Source organism: Typopeltis vanoorti, chromosome 6, assembly GCF_054136105.1.
Source record: "Typopeltis vanoorti isolate ZY-2024b chromosome 6, IOZ_Tvanoo_1.0, whole genome shotgun sequence".
NCBI classification, from domain to species: Eukaryota; Metazoa; Arthropoda; class Arachnida; order Uropygi; family Thelyphonidae; genus Typopeltis; species Typopeltis vanoorti.
Window position 1 is genome coordinate 154,343,041 of NC_143554.1, and position 19,726 is coordinate 154,362,766.

Sequence of the window (19,726 nt, forward strand, 5' to 3'; positions counted from 1 at the left end):
CATGAATGGGGATGGAGTAACGGAACTGCCTCGGTTCCCTTCCCGAGGCTAACTCAATAGAAGGCTAACTCAGGAAGGATAATGAAATGTCACTTATAGTTATCTCATCTAATTTGTTCAGTATAGATAAGAGAGTAGGACATTATCTACGAGTATAGATAATACTCCTACATCGGGTAAGGTCCAATTAGAACAAAAGCAGAAAGAATAATTATTTTCAATAGCCGCTGAAACTGTGAAAACTCAATGTATTAATGAGAACAGCAGAACGATTACAGAACTAGAGCGAGCAGATAAATGCAGTGCCGTTTTCGCATGTGACTTCTTCCCGGTCGGCGATCTGCAGCATTTTACGAAACCAAATCTACCCCGTAAATGTGGAAATTTCTGGAAAATTCTTCTCATGCATAACCAGGCATGAAACCAAACGACGAAATTGTCCAAATAACTTTTGAACCATCGCAGTTACGAAACATTAAAGCATGCGCGCTGCGCTCCTAAAATGTGTCCATGCGACTGTTGATCTCCACCGAAAGAAGAAGGAAAAAAAAGCCCCTGTTGCAGTCTTCAGATCAATATATTTATGCTCTTCATTGATTCTTGCGAGTATTTAAAAAGGAACTGTCTAGAATTAATCACACCTGTGAGAGGACATCCAAATGGCCAATTATTATTCCGACAAAACGTAAGTAAATATATATATATAATTTTTTTTCTAAAGCAGATGATAAAGTCACTCTGTAGAAATGATTAATTTAGCTAAGCCTAGTAATTAACCAAAAATTTTAAATTTAACAGCTAAGCCTAATTAATAAATAGTAGTTAATTATTCCAGGTTTAGACATTCCTTAGCTCCGTAACATATAAACTGAATTTTTTTCTCAAAGCACTAATAAATATAATTTTCTGTGTGTGTGTGTGTGTGTGTGTGTGTGTGTGATCTAAATCAAAATCCAAAAATCACACACACACACATAATATGAAAATAATATTTTAGCAAAGCTGCATAGTGACATAACTGTTTTGCTGTCAGTATTTTTTTGTGTTCTGACATTGCAATGTTTATAAGGTCCTTATTTTCTCTTTGTTCCCAAAAGATCAGTTTTATCATTTTGTACTGTAAGGACATTAATCTATTTAGTTTGTAGTGCATAGCACGTACATGATATTATAGCGTATATCTCAGTATACTTTGGCATAGTGCTTTGTATATTAGTGTTTTTAGGCCTGTGGGAACTATGTCTTTTAACCTGTAGAGTTTGCCACTTATTGTTCGGAGTTTGTTGTGTAGATGCTTTATGTGGCTATTCCAGTTCATATCTGCATCGAAATAGATTCCAAGGTATCGTATTGTTTCAACCTGAGTGATGGTAGTGGTTTTACTATTAATAATAATAATAATTCTGAACTAAGAACAAGCAATTTAATAGTTCATCTCACTGTACAATTCTAATTTCCGCAAATTATATATTATCATTTGAATCGTTACTGGCCGAATCCTTATTGGGTGCATCCTCTTTGGACATATCCTCTAAGTGATATCCTTCGCCAGAAAAAGCTTTAACCATTTTAGATGCAGATTTCTTCTTTTTATCTTTCGCATTAGCTTCTTTTGGAATTTCCTTTCTAAAGAACTTGAGGGATCCATATTGAAAATCAAAATCTGGAATGCCTCTTTTTCTGGCTCTTTTGGGAGGAGATACATCAGGAAGATTGGGAGTTTTTTCATTTATTTGCCTTCCTTTGCCACAAAAAGCGTAGAACATTGGCCGATCTTCGTATAAATCATCAGGATCATTTTGAACCGGTTCAACAGGTTTTGAAACCTTTGCTTCGTGAAAATCAAGGGGTGGATCGAGGTCAACATTCAGGTCGCAATTGCAAATATTCACGGCATTCGTCGGCTGAGTTTCCATCACACGCAAGTCATACTCTCTGTTATTGTAATGTATAGAAATGACATCGCCGGTATATAAACAAATATGTCCTCTCAAAGTCCTTTCGAGTACCGCAACAGGATCACTGATGTCCAAGAAAGCTACAGATGCTGGCTGAAATCTGACAAATGTGGCTGGTGGTAAAGTAGCATTTTCTACATAAAGTCGTTGGCCATCTTCTATCTGAAGATTTCGCATCATCCATCGAGGTAGAAATACTCGGTTAGGTATAGACAAAAAATGAGAAACTCCGCAAAAAGTCATACGATTGGTAGCGACATTTATCAGTTTAAACATCATGGGCACTCCTTTTTCCCTTATGTTTTGTTCCAAAGCTGAAGTCGGCATCAGAATGCTTCCTGAATTTTCTAGGCCGTCGAATTCTTTATTCCTAGCATGTTCAGGCACGGCGTCAAGAGGATAACACTCATACCATTCTAAAAATTTACTGTAGGGAAATGTAAATAAGCTTATCGATGACATTTCAGATAAATCGATCGTTGCCAAAGTCACTTATTTTAATATATTACATGTAGAGCATCCCTGTTTAGATGCAGCTCGACTGGTCCAAAGGTAATTTCCAACTGAACAAAAATAGTATTTTTCATGATTGTTGCAAAAATAATTGGTAAACAATAGAGTTCTAGTTTCATTTAGTGGAAATCATTAGCATCATAGTTACTTTATCTCTGTGTAACTAAACAATGAAATTACTAATGTGGCAAAATGGTCATTTTCATTGGTCTTTGTTTAAGTATGTTTTTGTAAATAATGTCACACAGCCTTGAAACTTATTCAAAAACATAAAAAATATTAAGAATGTATACAAAGTTTTACAACTAATGTTTCAAACGAGGACAATCGTGGACATCAAATTTTGCAATACGTTTATGCTGCGTGACATTATTTACAAAAACATACTTAAACAAAGACCAATGAAAAGTTTCCATCACACGCAAGTCATACTCTCTGTTATTGTAATGTATAGAAATGACATCGCCAGTAAAATACGAATATAACAAGGCAACTCGTGCCGAAGGCAGTGTGGATACCTAAAGCTATTACCCACTTTCAAAGTTTAAATTTTATAGGGGATGTGCTTAAAAACTTAGCATATATTGTTTTCCTTCTAAAATAATTGAAAAAAAAAATTGTTGTTGCTGCTGGTTTTTTTTTTTTTTTTTGTCTGTCTGTCTGTTTAATTTTATCAATAACACTTTATTACCTCTCAAATAAATGACATTCATATTCTATAAGTTCTTCCATGAGATTCATTTAGATCCCAATTTATATCGTTATAATTTTCATAGTGCACAAATCATATTACAGAATAATAACAATCATACTAATCAGTGGCGGCTCGTGGCTTGAAATCGTGGGGATGCTCCAACTTTCGAAATACATACACACTGTAAGTACAGTGTATACGTGTTTGGATAAAATATTAAAATTATGGTAAAAATTTAAAAAAAAATTAAACATGGAAAAATATTGTTTATTATCGATAAAATTATACAGTTTGGTATAATTCAAAATTACTTAAAAATTTTGAATTACAGTTTTTGGACATTACAATTAAATCCTTTAATTGTAATGTACAAATATTTAAAGAGACGGAGTAAACACGATAAGCACAACGAACAATACTACTGTCGCAAACTGCATATAAACAACAGTGGAACTGCGCGACGGACAGTGCCGTATTACGCTAACAGCTCGCATCTCACTATGACGTGCATATACTTGCCGCGTACTGTAGCAATATGACACTGTGGTAAATCCAGTGCTGCTAGCGCCCTCCTAAGTGTTACAAGATGGATTTTTATTATTTTTTATACATAATAAGAGAATTATATAGGATTGTTGATGATAAAATTAAATATTACAAGAAAATATAAATAAATTAATAAATATATTTATGTATCGAGAAAAATTGGGGGTGCTACAGTTTCGCAGTGGCTATGCACGAACCTCCCCTGATAGTAATGGTTTGCAAGTATAGTTTACAGTTACAGAAGACAGATGATATGATTATGGTGCATTTTTTTTTTAGGTTGGCCATCATGCAGAATATTTATATTTATACAATTCACATATTATATTTTCACAGAACATATATATACATACTTCATAATTTAAGAATAACTTTTTGAATATTATTATTATCATTCAGAATATTTACTTATATAACCTCCGAATAAAAAAAAAATTACAATAATCAAAGACAATGTGTCGAATGATTTGCAATTCTAATTGATTGCATAGAAAATAATTATTATCGAATATGAATTTTTAGAATAATTTTAACGCGGTTCAAAATATTAGATTAATGAGAAAATAAATGCATAAAAATTAGTCAAAGGGGAATAACATGATAATTAGCACTTTGCTGCATCACCCTTAGCTTTTATGACCCCACACTAACATCGGTAAACGGTTGGGTATAATACCGTACTTTTCGGACGATAAGACGCACCCCAAATTTATGAGACGATTTTTAGAAAAAAATATTTTATTATATAAAGATATTTACAAATTCTTGCTTAATTTTTATTTATTGTTACAATCATTTGTATTAGCAATATTCAGTTCATCTTCACTCTCGGGACTATCACTCGTTAATGTCATCGTTCGTATTACTTTCATCTGAACTACTGTTGTCACTCCCTTCAAAAACTGCGTCATCTTCGGTACCATCCATCGCATCACTTACCCCTCATTTCTTAAATGACTTTATAATCGTCTCTTCTTTCACAGCTTCCCATGAATTTTTCACCCAGATACTTCTGAAATTGTTGGCCGTTTCATACGTCCTGTTGCTGTAACATCGTGATTTGGCTTTGCCATCCATTTGTTCCACTCTTCCCGCATAAAAGTTTTGAATGGTTTATTAATAGATTTATATATCAATTGACTTGTAAGGCTCCAAGAATGACAGCTAATTCTATATTCATTTCTTTTAGAAGTTTCTTGGTTGATTCTGTTTTATGCGCTCTGAACTGATCCCACACGAACATCGCAGGCTTTTTAAACAACGCACTCCATAATTTCATGAAATTCTTCGTGGCATTATTATCCACGTTCAAGATAAAGGCTGGATGGTAATGCCACGAAGAATTTCATCTCTCGGTAACGTTTTTCTCTTGAAAATTAAAATGGGGGTAGTTTTGTTCCGCGCAACAAGCTAAAACTACAGTGTAGTGAGTTTTTTCGTGACCTGTTGTTTTGATCACTATTGATTTGGTGCCTTTTGAATCTACTGTCCGATTTAAAGGAACATCAAAAGTTAGAGGCACTTCATCCATGTGCGCAATTTGATTAAGCTCAAAGTTAAATTTCCTTCTCGCTGATAGACAAATCTATGGAATTCTATCATTTTAGCTTCATAGTCAGCCGGCATTTTTGGGGCTAGAGTGGTTTTTGTACGCATGCATAACCTGTGTCTTTTCATAAATCTAAAGCAGCAAGACGGTGATCCGGTAAAATCTAAAATTCCATTAGCAGTTGCCCATCGTTTCGCTCCAAAAATTATCATTTTCGTAGAAACAGATATTCTCATGTTTTGATGATTTGTTACCCAATTTTTCACTTGCACTTCTAATTCTGCCATTTTTCTAGCTGCGAACGGAATGTTTTCTTGTGCTTACATAACAGTTTTAATTGTTCCTCTTGTTTTCTCCACTCGCTAACTATTTTTTCTGTTGGTGGTGGACCAAAATGTCTTTCTACTGCTCTATTTCCATATTGTTTTGCATAATTTGTCACATTTAATTTATAACTCACGATATATGAAAGTCTTTTTTTGTTTTACACTCATTTTTTTTAATTTTAAAATAAAAATTTTAACGACTTATAAAAAATAATTCAAATGAACCGTAGAAAAGCACATATGTTTACACACTAATGACTATTGACGCTCTAAATCGGTGATTACCCGAATGCAGCGAGATAACTTAGGTACCTACCTTCGGTGGCGTATTTACTAATTTTATTAACATATTGCCAGTAATTGAACTTTGCTAACAGCTTCGTTACAGTGTAAAGATTCGTATTTTAATGTTACCTTCGGACCATAAGACGCACCCAAATTTTAAGTCGCTTTTTCTATGTAAAACAGTGCATCTTATGGTCCGAAAAATACGGTATTTACTAGCGGTTTACAGTCTTTTTTATCGACATACGCATATTATCTGCAGACTAGAAACAAGTTCATTTTTGTCCCCTTGGAGCAACTTCTTGAAGACGTTTCTTCATAACTCCCCACAAATTTTCAATAGGGTTTAAATCTGGTTTGCTGGCCAAGGAATTACATTGATTTACGATTCTTTGAGCCATCTAGTGATGGTCTTGGAAGTGTGAAAAGAAGCTGAATCTTGCTGAAAAAGGAAATCCCATCACATAAATCTTCCAATGCCGTTAACATAAAGTGCTCAAGAATTTCTTGGTACACTTTGGTATTGACCCTTTCGTACACAATACGCAGTCTACCTGGACCCTCTGCGGTCATACAAGCCCAATACCATGAGAGAGGTTACAAATTTCACCGAACTTTTCATGCATTCTTTATCAAATGCTTCTTGCTTAAAACGCAATACGTATCCCTTGATGACCATGGAACACACAAAACATACTTTCATCGCTAAAAAGTACATTTTTCCAGTCCTCTTGACTGCACTCTTGCTTGGAAGTCATAAGGGACTTTGTCTTAGTGTTTTGCCATTAGAATTTTCGGTTATTTCCTGGTGTGTATTGGTCTCAAAAGCATCGTTGAAACGATTCTTAAGTGCATTTTTTTCGAAACTTGATAAGTGAATGTTTGCTGTGTTTGCGTAGACAGTTACACCGTACCTTAATACGATATAACTGTCTAACTAACAGTCAGTAATTGTATGCTCGAAGTATGCTCGAAGAGTTGCCTCCAATTTGGTAAACTGATCACGTGCTTATATTCAAGAATGAGGCTGCCATTTTGCATTAGTAATGTTATTAATTTTTGCCTTTGTGAAGCCACGGTTATAAGCTTTGTTTCTATCATTTTAGTTCTATAAAGTTTGACAATAATATTGAATAATTCAAGTTTATTTTATGATGTGGGCAACTTTTTGATCGCTCTGTAAAAGTCAAAATAATCATTATAATAATGTGATAGTTTATTGTCTCTCAAACAAGTTACATTCACATACTATGAAGTTTAGGCAACACTGCATTTTCTTACACGTGTTTCAATACAGATTATATTTAGTGGCGCAGCAACTCGCTGCTGTGCGCAGACTTTAAATAAGGTCGAAGATAAGAACCTTTGTAAGCTGTAAGCCATGGGAGGTAGACAATTAAGTGGTTTCCCTTAAAAGAAGAGAGTGTGAGGAACCATTTTAGGGAGAGGGTGTTAGAGAGGATTTCAGATGGACTGGAAAATGTACAAGATTGGTGGAAACATAATTCAGAAGTAATCCTGAGCTGTGCAATCGAGGTGCGTGGTGCAACATCTAGAAAGATTAGAGAGAAGAGGGAAGGTTGGTGGTGGAATAATAATGTACAAGAAGAAGTGACAGCTAAGAGGAAGGCAAAGCAGAAGTGGGATGAGTCAGGAGTGGAAGAGGACAGAGAGGAGTACAGAGAGAAAAAGCGAGAAGCCAAGAGAGTTGTTGCACAGGCGAAGGCCATGGCATATCTAGACCTTTATGATCAATCAGAAACAAAGGAAGGACAGAGAAAAAATTTACCGATTGGCAAAATATAGAAATAAGGCATCAAAGGACATCGTACATGTGAGGCAGATCAAAGACTCTGGAGGAAGGGTATTAAGGAAGGATGTGGATATAAGAAACAGATGGAGAATATACTTTGAAGGGCTTTTGAATGAAGAAAATGTAAGGACCCATTGATGATGGGAAAGAGAAGATGGGGGAGCCTTATGAGGGGATGGTGCAGAACATTAGTAGAGTGAAGTGAAGTGAAGGAGGCCATGAAGAGGATGAAGAATGGAAAAACGGTGGGCCCTAGCAGGATCCCAGTGGAGGCATGGAAGGCACCGAGGAAAGAGGGAATTGATGTGGGACCGGTTAATAAAAGTTTGTCAACAGGAAAATATATCCGAGGAATGGAGGGAAAGTACTCTTGTCTCCATCTATGGGGACAAGAGTACTTTATGCACAAGACTGTAAGAATTACAGAGGAATAAAGGTGATGTCCCAAACAATGAAAATCCTAGAAAGGGTTCTTGATGGAAGACTGAGGAAGGAGGTGGAGATTGCAAAGGAGCAATTTGCTTCATGCCTGGTCGATCGAAAAAAGATGCTATCTTTGGGTTACTGCAGATGATGAAAAAAAGTTTCGAGAGAAGCAACTGGATCAACATCTGGTATTTATTGATCTGGAGAAAGCGTATGATAGAGTGCCAAGGCAAGAAGTTTGGAGATGTCTGAAGGAGGAGAAGGTCCAGGGGAAATATGTCACACTGGTGCAGGAGATGTACAGAAATGTGAAGCCAAGAGTTCGGACCTGCCAGGGAGAGACAGAAAGTTTTCAGTAACATTTGGCTTACATCAAGGGTCAGCATTAAGTCCGTTCCTATTTGATATTGTGATGGAGGAGGTGAGAGAAAAACAGCCTTAGACTATGTTGTATGCAGATAGCATCGTGCTGTGTGCAGAATCAAGAGAAGAAGTGGCAGCTAAACTGGAAAGTTGGAGGAAACTACTGGGAGAGAGGTATGAGACTGAGTAGAAGTAAGACACAGTATATGTGTTGCAAAGTGGATGGCAGCAAGGAGACAGATCTGGAGCAGGAAGGACATGTAATCAGGAAGGTTAGGGACTTTAGATACTTAGGTTCAACAGTGAAAGAGGATAGAATGGCTGTAAAAAGTGGGATGCAGGATACAAGCAGGATGGAGGAACTGGAGAGAGAGATGGCTGGAGTGCTATGTGATAAGAGGTTGCAGATCAAACTAAAAGGCAAATCTACAGGACAGTAGTGAGACCAGCTATGACGTATGCGATGGAAACTGTGGCCTTGAGGAAAAATAACATCAGCAGGATGGAGGTAGCGGAGATGAGACTGCTTAGGTGGATGTGTGGTGTGACCAGAAAGGATCGTCTGAGAAATGACTATGTAAGGGGAGCGGTGAAAGTTACGAACTTAGGAGCAAAAATACAGGAGACAAGGTTGAGATGGTTTGGTCATGTGATGAAGAGTGAAGACGAGTATGTGGGAAGAAAGGTCATGCAGATGGAGGGAAATGGTGAAGGAGGACTTCAGGATGAAGAACTTGGATGTGGTTACAGCCCAAGACAGAAAATTGTGAAGGAGACTCACTACAAACAGAGACCCTACTTAAGTGGGAAAAGCTGCAGAAGAAGAAGAAGAGGACTAACAGATCTTTTAACACATTTTGAAAAATTAAATTCTATATTCTGAGACTCGTGAATATAATATTCCACACTGGCATGGAACAAATGAAACTGCAATAATTGCACGTAGAAGACAAAAGAATTGACTCTGTTTCATTCCAGATTTTTTAAAATTTCTTCTAAGACAGCTGCAAATAATTCAGGTGAATAGCATTTCATGTCTAACTGCCTTTTTTTTTATGTGAAATTTCATATTTGTTCCTGATTTCATAGCTGCAGTTGAATTTTTATCTCACAATATCTCGCAGTGTCATGTGTAAATGACTCGTTTAGCATCCTACCAAAAAAAGTTGTCATCCCAATATGGTATGAAAGTGAATGGCCTCTCCATAGCATGACGATCAGAGAAGTGATACCACTTTTTTTTTCGTCCCTTTTTATAATGTATACAAATTGATATACACGATAAATATTACCCTTTTCACCCTTACATAAACAAAGACAATATCTCTCCTATTTGCCACATATTAATGAATATGCGATACAATACGTTCCATGTTTGATATCGCATTTGTTTAAATTAATTACATAATGCAAACATTACAGTGAAATTAAAGAAAATTGAGTGTTTTCTTTAATAGACAAAACGTAATTGTTTTATAACATACAAATATATATTTAATGCAAATAAAATTAATCTAATGATTTGAAATATCTGAATTAGATACATTTGTCGCACAGTGTAATGTATGGTTGATAAACAATTAATAGAACATCTATTTTGTAATTATAAATCTTAGCGGTTAGTCGGATCCGGTGGTTTAGGACATATCCTTTAAAAATGGATTTTGTTTAGTGCATCAGTGTTGTTTGTTAAAAGTATACCTCTAAATAAATGCGTAAATGCTTAAACATTTCTCGTGACAAAATAGTCACTTTTATGGGACTCATATTGCTCGCATGGCCGAAGTGGGCATCGTTAGGAAGAAATCTCTTTCATTTTAATTAAAAAATTATCCTTTATTACCATTTAATACTGAGATATTTCTATCTTTGCATGAGGATGATTTCATTTTTATATTCTCCAGGACTGCCACCTTTGATTACTTTCGTCAGCGTCAGTGCATGCACTGTTTTGCTCAAGTAAACGTTGAGAATTACAGTGCTCACCTCGATGAGCGATGTCCAAAAAGACTAGTGGAATGCTATTTTTGTGGAGAAGAAATTCTGAAGGAATCTCTAAAGGTAAAAAGATTAAAAAAAATTCTCTACCAGAAAGTTCAAACGAAATATTCATTTGTTAATTTCTAGAGTAATCGGACGTCTTCGGCATGTAATTATAAGCGTATTTTATTTTACCAATCACGAAGCCCGCACGAGAGAATTTCGAATCGAATGCAGAATCAAGATACGCACGAAACCGCGAAGCTTATCTTTCGTATGAGTCCTCTTCAGTTTGTCTTGTTAGATGTCATCTCCTTCCAGGAGGTTGACTACCATGAGCTTCCACCATGTACTGTTTTGTGCTTCACTTTTGCATTCTTCATAGGACAAAAAGGTCCAGTCCTTAATATTTCTCATCCAATCTGCTCTTTGTCTTCCTCTTCTTCATTTTCCTTGTATCATTCCTTCTAGAAGTGTTGCTTTTTGTAGGGATTCATGCCTTAGTATGTGACCAAGGTAGGTGGTTTTCCTTTTCTTAATGGTTTTCAACAGATTCCTATCTTCTCCCATCATCTCTAATATTTCTAAATTAGTTTTTTTTTGTTTTTTTGGCAGTCCATTGGACTCTAAGAATTCTTCTGAGGATCCACATCGCAAAGGCGTTTAGTTTATTTTCACAATATTTTGATATTTTCCAGGTTTCTGCTCCATATAGCGGTGTTGACCATACGTAGAATTTGAACACCCAAATTCTTGTTTTTGTGGGAATTTCCCTTGAGGTCAAAATGTTTTTCATGCTAATGAAGGTTGATCTAGCAATTTCTATACTTCTTAATATTTCCTTATCACACTTTCCATTCTCTGTAATTAGTTGACCCAAATATAAATAACTCTCTATTTGATCTAAAGTATTTCCTCTGATCTTAATTTTTATATCGGGTATTTTCAATTTTTCTCTTGTTATCAGCATGGTTTTGGTTGTTTTGAAGTTAGAATTAAGTCCATATTTTTTACTTAGCGCCAGCGTCTCTTTTAGTTGGTTTTGAAGATATTTTTTATTTTCAGCTATTTTCTAATTTCGCAGTACTGCATCATCCGGATATCTTAAGTTGTTTATATTCCTGCCTCCTATGCTGACTACTTTAAATTCTTCTAATTGCTGGAAGGTATTTTGAGTATAGAGGTTAAACACTGTAGGAGAAAGAAAACAGCCTCTTGACACCCTTCTTTACTGGGAATTCCTCCGAGATTTCTCCTGATATTTTTATTGAGGCAGTTTGCTCCCAATATAGATTTCTCAGTAATCTGGTATCTTTACCATCTACTTCTAAATTTCTGATGCATTTGATTAGTTGTTCATGTTGTATATTGTCAAAGGCCTTTGTGTACTCAATAAAACATAAGTAGACTTCTTTCTGCTTCTCCAGATATCTTCAGATTACATTTTTTTTCTTATACCATAGGAGTCAACACGTTTTTTTAAAAGAATGTTCTTTCATGTTGATTTTCTTTAGTTCACCTTGAAGTTTGCAGTTATTTCAAGCTCCAATGTAAATATTTCTATACTAAAATAAATCGTATAAATTACGAACGCCACATCCGTGACAGGTGACGGAAGAGATTGGTAAAATGTGAAGAATAAATATTAGATTTCTGAAGATAAGTAGGGGGGAAAAAAGAGTGGAAGAAATCGAATGTGTGGTCTCTACATAAATATATAAAACTAGAACTACCAAGAATGCGACATTCAAAACTCAACAGAAGACAACGAAAGATAAATCGCCGCATTCGAACGGTTGTTCGTGTGAAATGTTTCGTATTTAAAGGGTCCTCATTCCTTCGTGAGTATGAGCTAAGAGCTCGAGGAACTTTATACAGTATTGCAACTTTGATGTGGATTCAGAATTTCTTAGGACGCCTTTCGTCATCTACCGTAGTTAACGCTACTAGACTACGGGTCAAAGGTGACCAAACTTGCTACAAGTTATTTTATTTTATTTTATTTATTTATTTATTTTATTTTTGCTTACGATATGTATCACAAATATACAGTAAAACCCCGTTTTTACGTTCCCGCAGTTTACATTTTCCTGACATTAACGTCATTTTTCGTTGGTCCCGTCTTAAGGCCTATTCGCACGATATATTGTTTTCCCGCCATTAACAACTTGACGTGGACATTATTTCCCGTGATTTGCGTTTTTTTTTTCCTCGAGTGGCAATATTGATTTTCGAATCGATTTCTGCGGAAATCTGCGCATTTCTGTTCCCAGATGGCGTTGCTTTCGGCTGTAATTTCGCTTCCACCATCACGGTGGCTTGCACGATTGCAGCAGTGATGTTGTGATGAGGATTACCGTTATTTTTCAATCACAGTAAGAATTGATATTGCAGAATTTCTGCTACGTAAATTTAGCGTATGAAAGTTGCTTTCAAGTTGCGGTGGTGGATTATCCATGTTAGTAACATGGAGAAAAAAGACAGAAAATGTATTTCGGTAGAAGAAAAGATGGCAATTCTGCGACGTGTAGATTGGCATGCCGGAAAACGTGTGCATTTAGCACAATGTCTTGGACTCTCCGTGTCCACTTTGAACACGATAGTAAAAAAATAGGTCAAGCATTCTGGAGAATGCTTGACCTATTTTAAAAAAAAAAAACGAAAAGCAAAAACAATCAACAATTAAAGATTTTTTTTAAATAGATAAATGTAAGTATACTGTAATAGTAAATCCATTTATTTTCAGTTATGAAATTTTATAATCGATATGTAGACTCACATAATCACACAATAGCAGTAAGTCATCTTTTGGCCTTTTTTATATGATTTTTTACAATTCCTGCTATTTATACTTTTTTCCATCAGTCCCCTGAAAAGTGTAAAGAAGGAGTTTTACTGTATATTTCACAAGTTCGATAACAGTATTGAGATGCCCACATTTGTTGTTCGGAGAAATATTCCAAGCATATTTCTCCTTACCATATATTTTTGCCTTTGCAAAATCTGTTTATAGATTTTTTCATACTTTTGTAGCTGTAAGAAAAGGAGAGAAATGAATTTCATCGGCCGGTGTGAGACTACCTCTTCACTTTGAAGGCATAAATTTGCTTTAATAAATTGCATTTGTGATCTGTAACACAGGTTTTCTAGATTATATAAAAAATAAATGAAATACACAAACATATATAAAATGAATAAAAGTAGGAAATAAAATCCTTAGTCGACCCACGGTACTATAGTTGACACGTTTTCGTTAGTGGGAGTTAAACACACGCACACACAACGGAGTAATGCATTTGAAAGAAAAATATTCTTAAACAGGCTTCAACAAGTTATTTCGAAATACCTTCTTATGTTTATTGGGAAAGTTAGATTTTGTTGAAGGAAAAGATGAGATTCTTATACAAGTTCCTGTGCTTATAAGTGATCTTTTTTTTTTTTTTTTTATTTAATCAATGCAATGCTTTGATCACAGAATAGCGAAGAATTAAAAAAAAAATGCGAATACTTCTCTGTTCTACCACAACTTAACGAATTGGGTCAAATGAGAAGAAATTATGATCAAAATAATATACTGCTGTGAAAAAAATATATTGGAGATGTTTAATCCTGTTTAATCTCAGTGCTGGGAAAATGCATCTCCCAAATTTTTTCCACATTTTTCTCTCTCAGGACATCTTTATCCAGTAGAAAGGCTGATATATCGAGAGTACGTGTTAGTTGATTTAACGACACTGAATCACAACAAAGAATAATAAGAAAATAAGTAATATTTGTTAACTTATTAGCTGATATTCAGCTGGTATTATTTCCACCATTTTCAGAGCACAAAAACTGTTTTTCACAGTTCACGAAACAACAACAATGAGGCCAGTTTAAAAAAAAAATGTAAACTACAGTCCAAGCAACTAAAGTTTTAGACGTCATCTATTGTTGGATAAAAAGAGTGAAAACAAGTACGTATTAATTTGATCTTACAATGACTGCGTTCGAAATTTTCGATAAATTTGTACAACCATATTTGTTTAGGTTTGTAGTATGTTTTAGAGCTTATGATGATTCCCAAAACAATCTCTCTGACTTATAATGACTTCTTTTTAGCACTTTTGTTTTCTTCTATTTGATCTTTTGTGAAGCGATATTCAAAGCACATGGTCTGCTAGACCTGACTTGCCATAATGATTGTGCCGAACGTGTTTTTTTTTATGTTCTCTAGGCGAATGTCAACGGTTCTTCCCGGGTCTGTCCATAGTAAGGCAGTTCACAAGAACAAGGTGCTTCCTATACTCCTGGATGTGATAAAGAAGAGAATTTGTTCTTAGATGAACGTATGAGAGTTGCCAATTTGACACGAACATATTTATTAAGTACTCTAAATACTTTTTCCGATGTGCCTTGAATGCATGGGATGATAATAGCTTTGTTGTACTCTTGTGTGCAATGGAGCGAATTTCTGAAGGGCATTTAGTATTTTGCTTTCTATTCTATGGGAATCATAGCCATTGGCTAAAACACTGTGATGCAAGTAAATGAGTTCAGTGATAAGAGCATTGCCAATGGAACCGGCAGCTCTGGTTCTCTGAGTTTTTAGGATACCGTATTCTTAAGCTCGATCATGGTGTGAATGTTTGTGCAAATATTTCCCTGAATGTGCGGATTTTCTGTAAACAGAAAAAGATAATGAACCATCAGAAAGTCATGTGTTTAGTGTCTAGGAAGGGCAGATTGGAAGTAGTGACAGATAGGAAGAGCCGTTGACATCCACTTTGGAGAACATAAAAAATACATTCGGCACTGTCATTATGACAAGTCGGGTCTAGCAGAACATGCCTTGGATAGTCCTTCACACGGGATCAAATAGAAGAAAACAAAAGTGCTACACCGAAGTCATTATAGGTCAGAGAGTTTGTTTTTGGAGCTAACAGCAGCTTTAAAACATACTCCAAACCTAAATAATATTGCTGTATAAATTTACCAAAAATCTGGGAGACAGTCATTTTAAGATCAATTTAATACAAGATTTCTATCTTTTTATCCAACAATAGATGGTGCCTAATTAGAATTTTAGTTCCTTGTGTTGTCCGTTACATTATTTTTAAACTAGTCCCACTGTTATACCAAATTGTTGTTTCTTGTACTGACAAACTGTTCTTGTGCTCTGAAGATGCTGAATATAATACCAGCGAAATATCAGCTTAGTTGATAAATAATGATTATTACCTTATTATTCTGTGTTGTGAATCAATATCATTAAATAAACTAACATCTTCATCCACTTGTTTGTTGCTTTTCTTATGATCCCATATCTTTTCGTCTCAACACCTTCTCTCTCTCTCTCTCTCTCTCTCTCTCTCTGACCCTGTCTATCTGCCAATTCAAACTATAGTAAAGATTATCCATCTTCCATGTCCTGTTTACATGACTATCCTAGGTCCACTTAAACTGTTTCGTTTTTCATTATAACATCAACAGGTAATGTGACCTGCTGATGTTTTTTCTACCTTCTTTTTTTATTTTAATTTTTTACCTTCAGTTTTTTTTTTTAATTCTTAAATATTTTTCTCCATTGCTTTGGCATACTCTAAGTTTTTGCCTTTTTATGTTTGAAACTTGGTATGCCAGTGCAGAAATCACAATGAAATACAACATCGTTTACGAGGGACAGCAAAATTATCCTTCATCCACTGGCTCAGTCTCCAATATGTATCCGTGCTTTGTTACACTGGACTGTATTTAATGGTCATCACGGCTATGGAAAGATGTTACTTATTCGAGGAAGGTGTACTTTGTGTGTGTGTGTGTGTGTGTGTGTGTGTGTGTGTGTGTGTGTGTGTGTGTGTGTGTGTGTGTGTGTGTGTGTGTGTGTGTGTGTGTGTGTGTGTGTGTGTGAGAGAGAGAGAGAGAGAGAGAGAGAGAGAGAGAGAGAGAGAGAGAGAGAAAGAGAGAGAGAGAGAATTATTGATATTTATTAGTGAAAACTCTTGCATAAGACAAAGGAGTTATCTTCACCAAATAATGAAGTTTTATGTTTCGTTCATTAGTTTCACCAAGATGAATGTGACTTCGTTAAACTTCAGTGTAAATATTGTGACGCCCAAGTGTATCGCATGAATTATGAGGGTCACGTGTCCAGCAGATGTGGGAAGAGAGAGATCGTATGCTCCTTCTGTGGAGAAAAAATTGTAAAGGAATCTCAGAAAGTAAGTGAAAACTTTTCTGCGTCAATAATTATGAAAATCATTCGCTTATTAAATGAAATGCCTTTTAGTTGTACTAAAAAGTTCATCATTTTCTTTTGTTAGTGCGGCATAGCGTTAATTTTTGATCCCTATTCATTATTGCCGTCTTCTTTGCATTTATAAAGTTCCACTATTCACAATCACGATGTCCAGAAACAGCGAGTCGCAGGAAGATCAGACCGCCTGTGAGAAGTTAAACAAAGGGTTGGTTGACATGCTTGATTGAAGGACGAAGGTATTCTTTCTATCTTTCGAGGAAACTCTTCGGAAGCAGAAGTAAAATTACAGATGAGGTGGTATATGGCCAGCCTTCTGGCCGAGTGGTTAGCGTATTCGCTTTCTAGCCAAAAGGCTGCGGATTCGAATCCCGCCTTGGACATGGATGTTTGTGATTGTCTTTGGAAATACTAGTGGTGGTGGTCGCGGTAGATGGCGTTGGTGTAGTTGCGGTCAGTTGGTGGAGGAGGCAGAATTGTGGAGCATGTGCCCTCCCTCGATGAGTCTTTGGACTCCCTGGAGGTGTCTAATAATAATATAAGAAAGAATTGATGTGTTTGGAAGTGGATAATTAATGGATGTTGAACTGCAGCTGTACGCTTGACGAAAGTAGAGTTGTACGCAAGTTTAACGAAAATCAGAATTCCTCCGTAAGTCTGTTGTGGAACAAACTTATTGACAGTAAAAATGTCTCTCTCTCTTTCTCTCTCTCTCTCTCTCTCACACACACACAAACATACATACACACACATATGTTTCCAGACAACCAGTTGCCCTATTCTGAAAGACATCAAGCAGTTTAGAAAGATTTCGGTGCTCATCTACGAAGAATATTTTATTGTGAGGATGATTTAGGATTTATGCAACATTAAGCAATTATAAAGATGAGAAGTCCTGAGCAAAAAAAAACACCTAAATTTTTGGAGGCGAAGTGTGCGGATGTGATCTGCTTATTACTGGAGAGGAGGCTGGAGATGGCGCGACAAAGATATTGAGATCAGGATCTATAGTTAATTCACTTACGGTACTTTCCTTCCCCAAATAGATTTTGTTTCTCTTAATGTGTTTATCTTTAAAGCATCTCTCTCTCCTCACTACCCTCCACCACACCCAAAATATTCCTTAAATCTGATATCAATTTTCTTTCTTTCTTCATATCTTTTAGTCTCCTTTCCTGACTTCTGCGTAATTAATTTCCGTAAACAATTGAGAATAGGCTGTATATTTGATTACATTTATTCCTAGAGATGTTTTATAGATAGGGATAAGTAATAATAATAATAATAATAATAATAATAATAATAATAATAATAATAATAATAATAATAATAATAATAATATCAGGTTTTCCTTTAACCTATAGAGACATGAAGATAAATGTGACTTCGTTAAACTTCAATGTCAATACTGTAATGACAAAGTGTATCGAATGAATTATGAGAGTCACGTGTCCAGCAGATGCCAGAACAGAATGGTCAAATGTCCCTTTTGTAAAGCAAAAATTCTATGGCAATCTCAGAAAGTAAGTGAAAAGAACATTTCTGCATCAATAACTCTGAAAATCGTTCTTTTATTTACTGAAATACTTGTTGCTTTATTTTTATCAAATAGTTCACAATTTTGTTCACAATGTCACAGTATTCGGCACTTGTATCTCTTCTTCATTATTACTGTCTTCTTCACATTGAAATATTCAACATTTAAAAAGGGGAAATACAGACTTAGCTTGATCGGGAGATTGTAAAACATAAGTTTCGTGTATTGGTAAGTTAAGAAGACAGAATGACGGAGATGTTTGTTATGCTTTTTTTAATCTACTGCAGTTTGTACTCCTTATGGAAGACTAAGTAGAGACCACAGAGATAGCTCGATGGTTGAAAGAGGAGAACAAGCTTGTCCTATGTGTTGGAAGTTAGACAGTGAGTGAATGTTGAGCAGTAGCTGCTTAGATGGTTATGAACTTGACAAATATGGAGGAATGGTATCTGGTAGTAGAACAGCAGCCATGAAAAAACGTATAGAAGACACTCAAGGCAGATGAAATATGTCTATGAGATACTGATTCTCAGTCTTGTGGGGGGGGGGGGCAGAGAAAGAGAACAGGTAACCCTCTTCTGAATAGAATCAAATATTTTCAGAGAGCTTCGTTTGGAATCCCACTGCGCATGTCAGATGAATATTCAAACGTAAAGCAGATTTTAAATCTATACAGTTTTAGAAGTTGAATAGGAGAGAAGTAAATTCTCCAGCCTAATTTTTGAAGGAGAAGGCCATGGACATCATATGAAGTGCTTATGCCACAGAGGCTGAGATACGTTAGTTCACGTAGACATATCTGACATCGGTGGAGGTCTAGATATTATCAAAAGTGTAGGATGGTGAAGTGCGTTTTTTCATGAATTAAAAGGATTGTATTTGAGTAGCACTGAAAGTTTACGAGGTTGTTTCTCCACCCTCCTCACACACTGGTAGAAAAGAAGATTGCGAAACTGGGATAAAGAAATAGAAAAGACAATAAAAAAAAGAGAATTACCAGAAATTACTAAATACCAGGAGAGAGAAGTAAATATAGGGTACAAAAGAAATAGTGCAATTGCAAAACTAGAAGTAAGGAAAAAAACATAACGAGAGAACGGAAGTTTTGTAACAGAACTAGAAAAGAATATATCTAAGCCACAACCAATAATATATAAAATAATAAACTATGTGAATAAATAAATGAAAAAAAAATGTAAAAATACAAATAATAGATTTACAGAAATGGCTAACTTATTTTCAAAATATCTGGACTGAGGGTAATAAAGAAGTAAAATTTTATAAACAAAAAGAAAATATAAGATAGAAAAAAAAAGAAGATAAAAATCATTAACATGGCTGGATTTCCGGGAAAACGCCTTTTTTCCAAATTATTGGAAAAAAGCACTGGTTATCCCAGTTTATATTAAAAAAAAAGGAAATAAAGATGATTGCACACTGTATGGAACTTTGTCCGTTAAATGCAGGGTACAAATTATATGCAGGAATATTAAAATTGAAA

At 35.4% G+C, this 19,726-nt stretch overlaps 1 protein-coding gene across 2 annotated transcripts in view; it reads left to right on the plus strand.

The window, feature by feature from the left end:
- The first annotated feature begins 275 nt into the window (after positions 1–275).
- The window catches only part of LOC150106116 (uncharacterized), a 50,292-nt gene continuing 30,841 nt past the window's right edge, over positions 276–19,726 (plus strand). For both annotated transcript variants that reach the window (XM_090393857.1, XM_090393858.1), the window contains exons 1-4: positions 276–685; positions 10,378–10,534; positions 16,495–16,653; positions 18,053–18,211. In XM_090393857.1, coding sequence (XP_090249983.1) covers positions 660–685; positions 10,378–10,534; positions 16,495–16,653; positions 18,053–18,211 — 501 coding nt within the window. In that variant the 5' untranslated portion in view covers positions 276–659. The remainder of the gene's footprint in view (positions 686–10,377; positions 10,535–16,494; positions 16,654–18,052; positions 18,212–19,726) is intronic.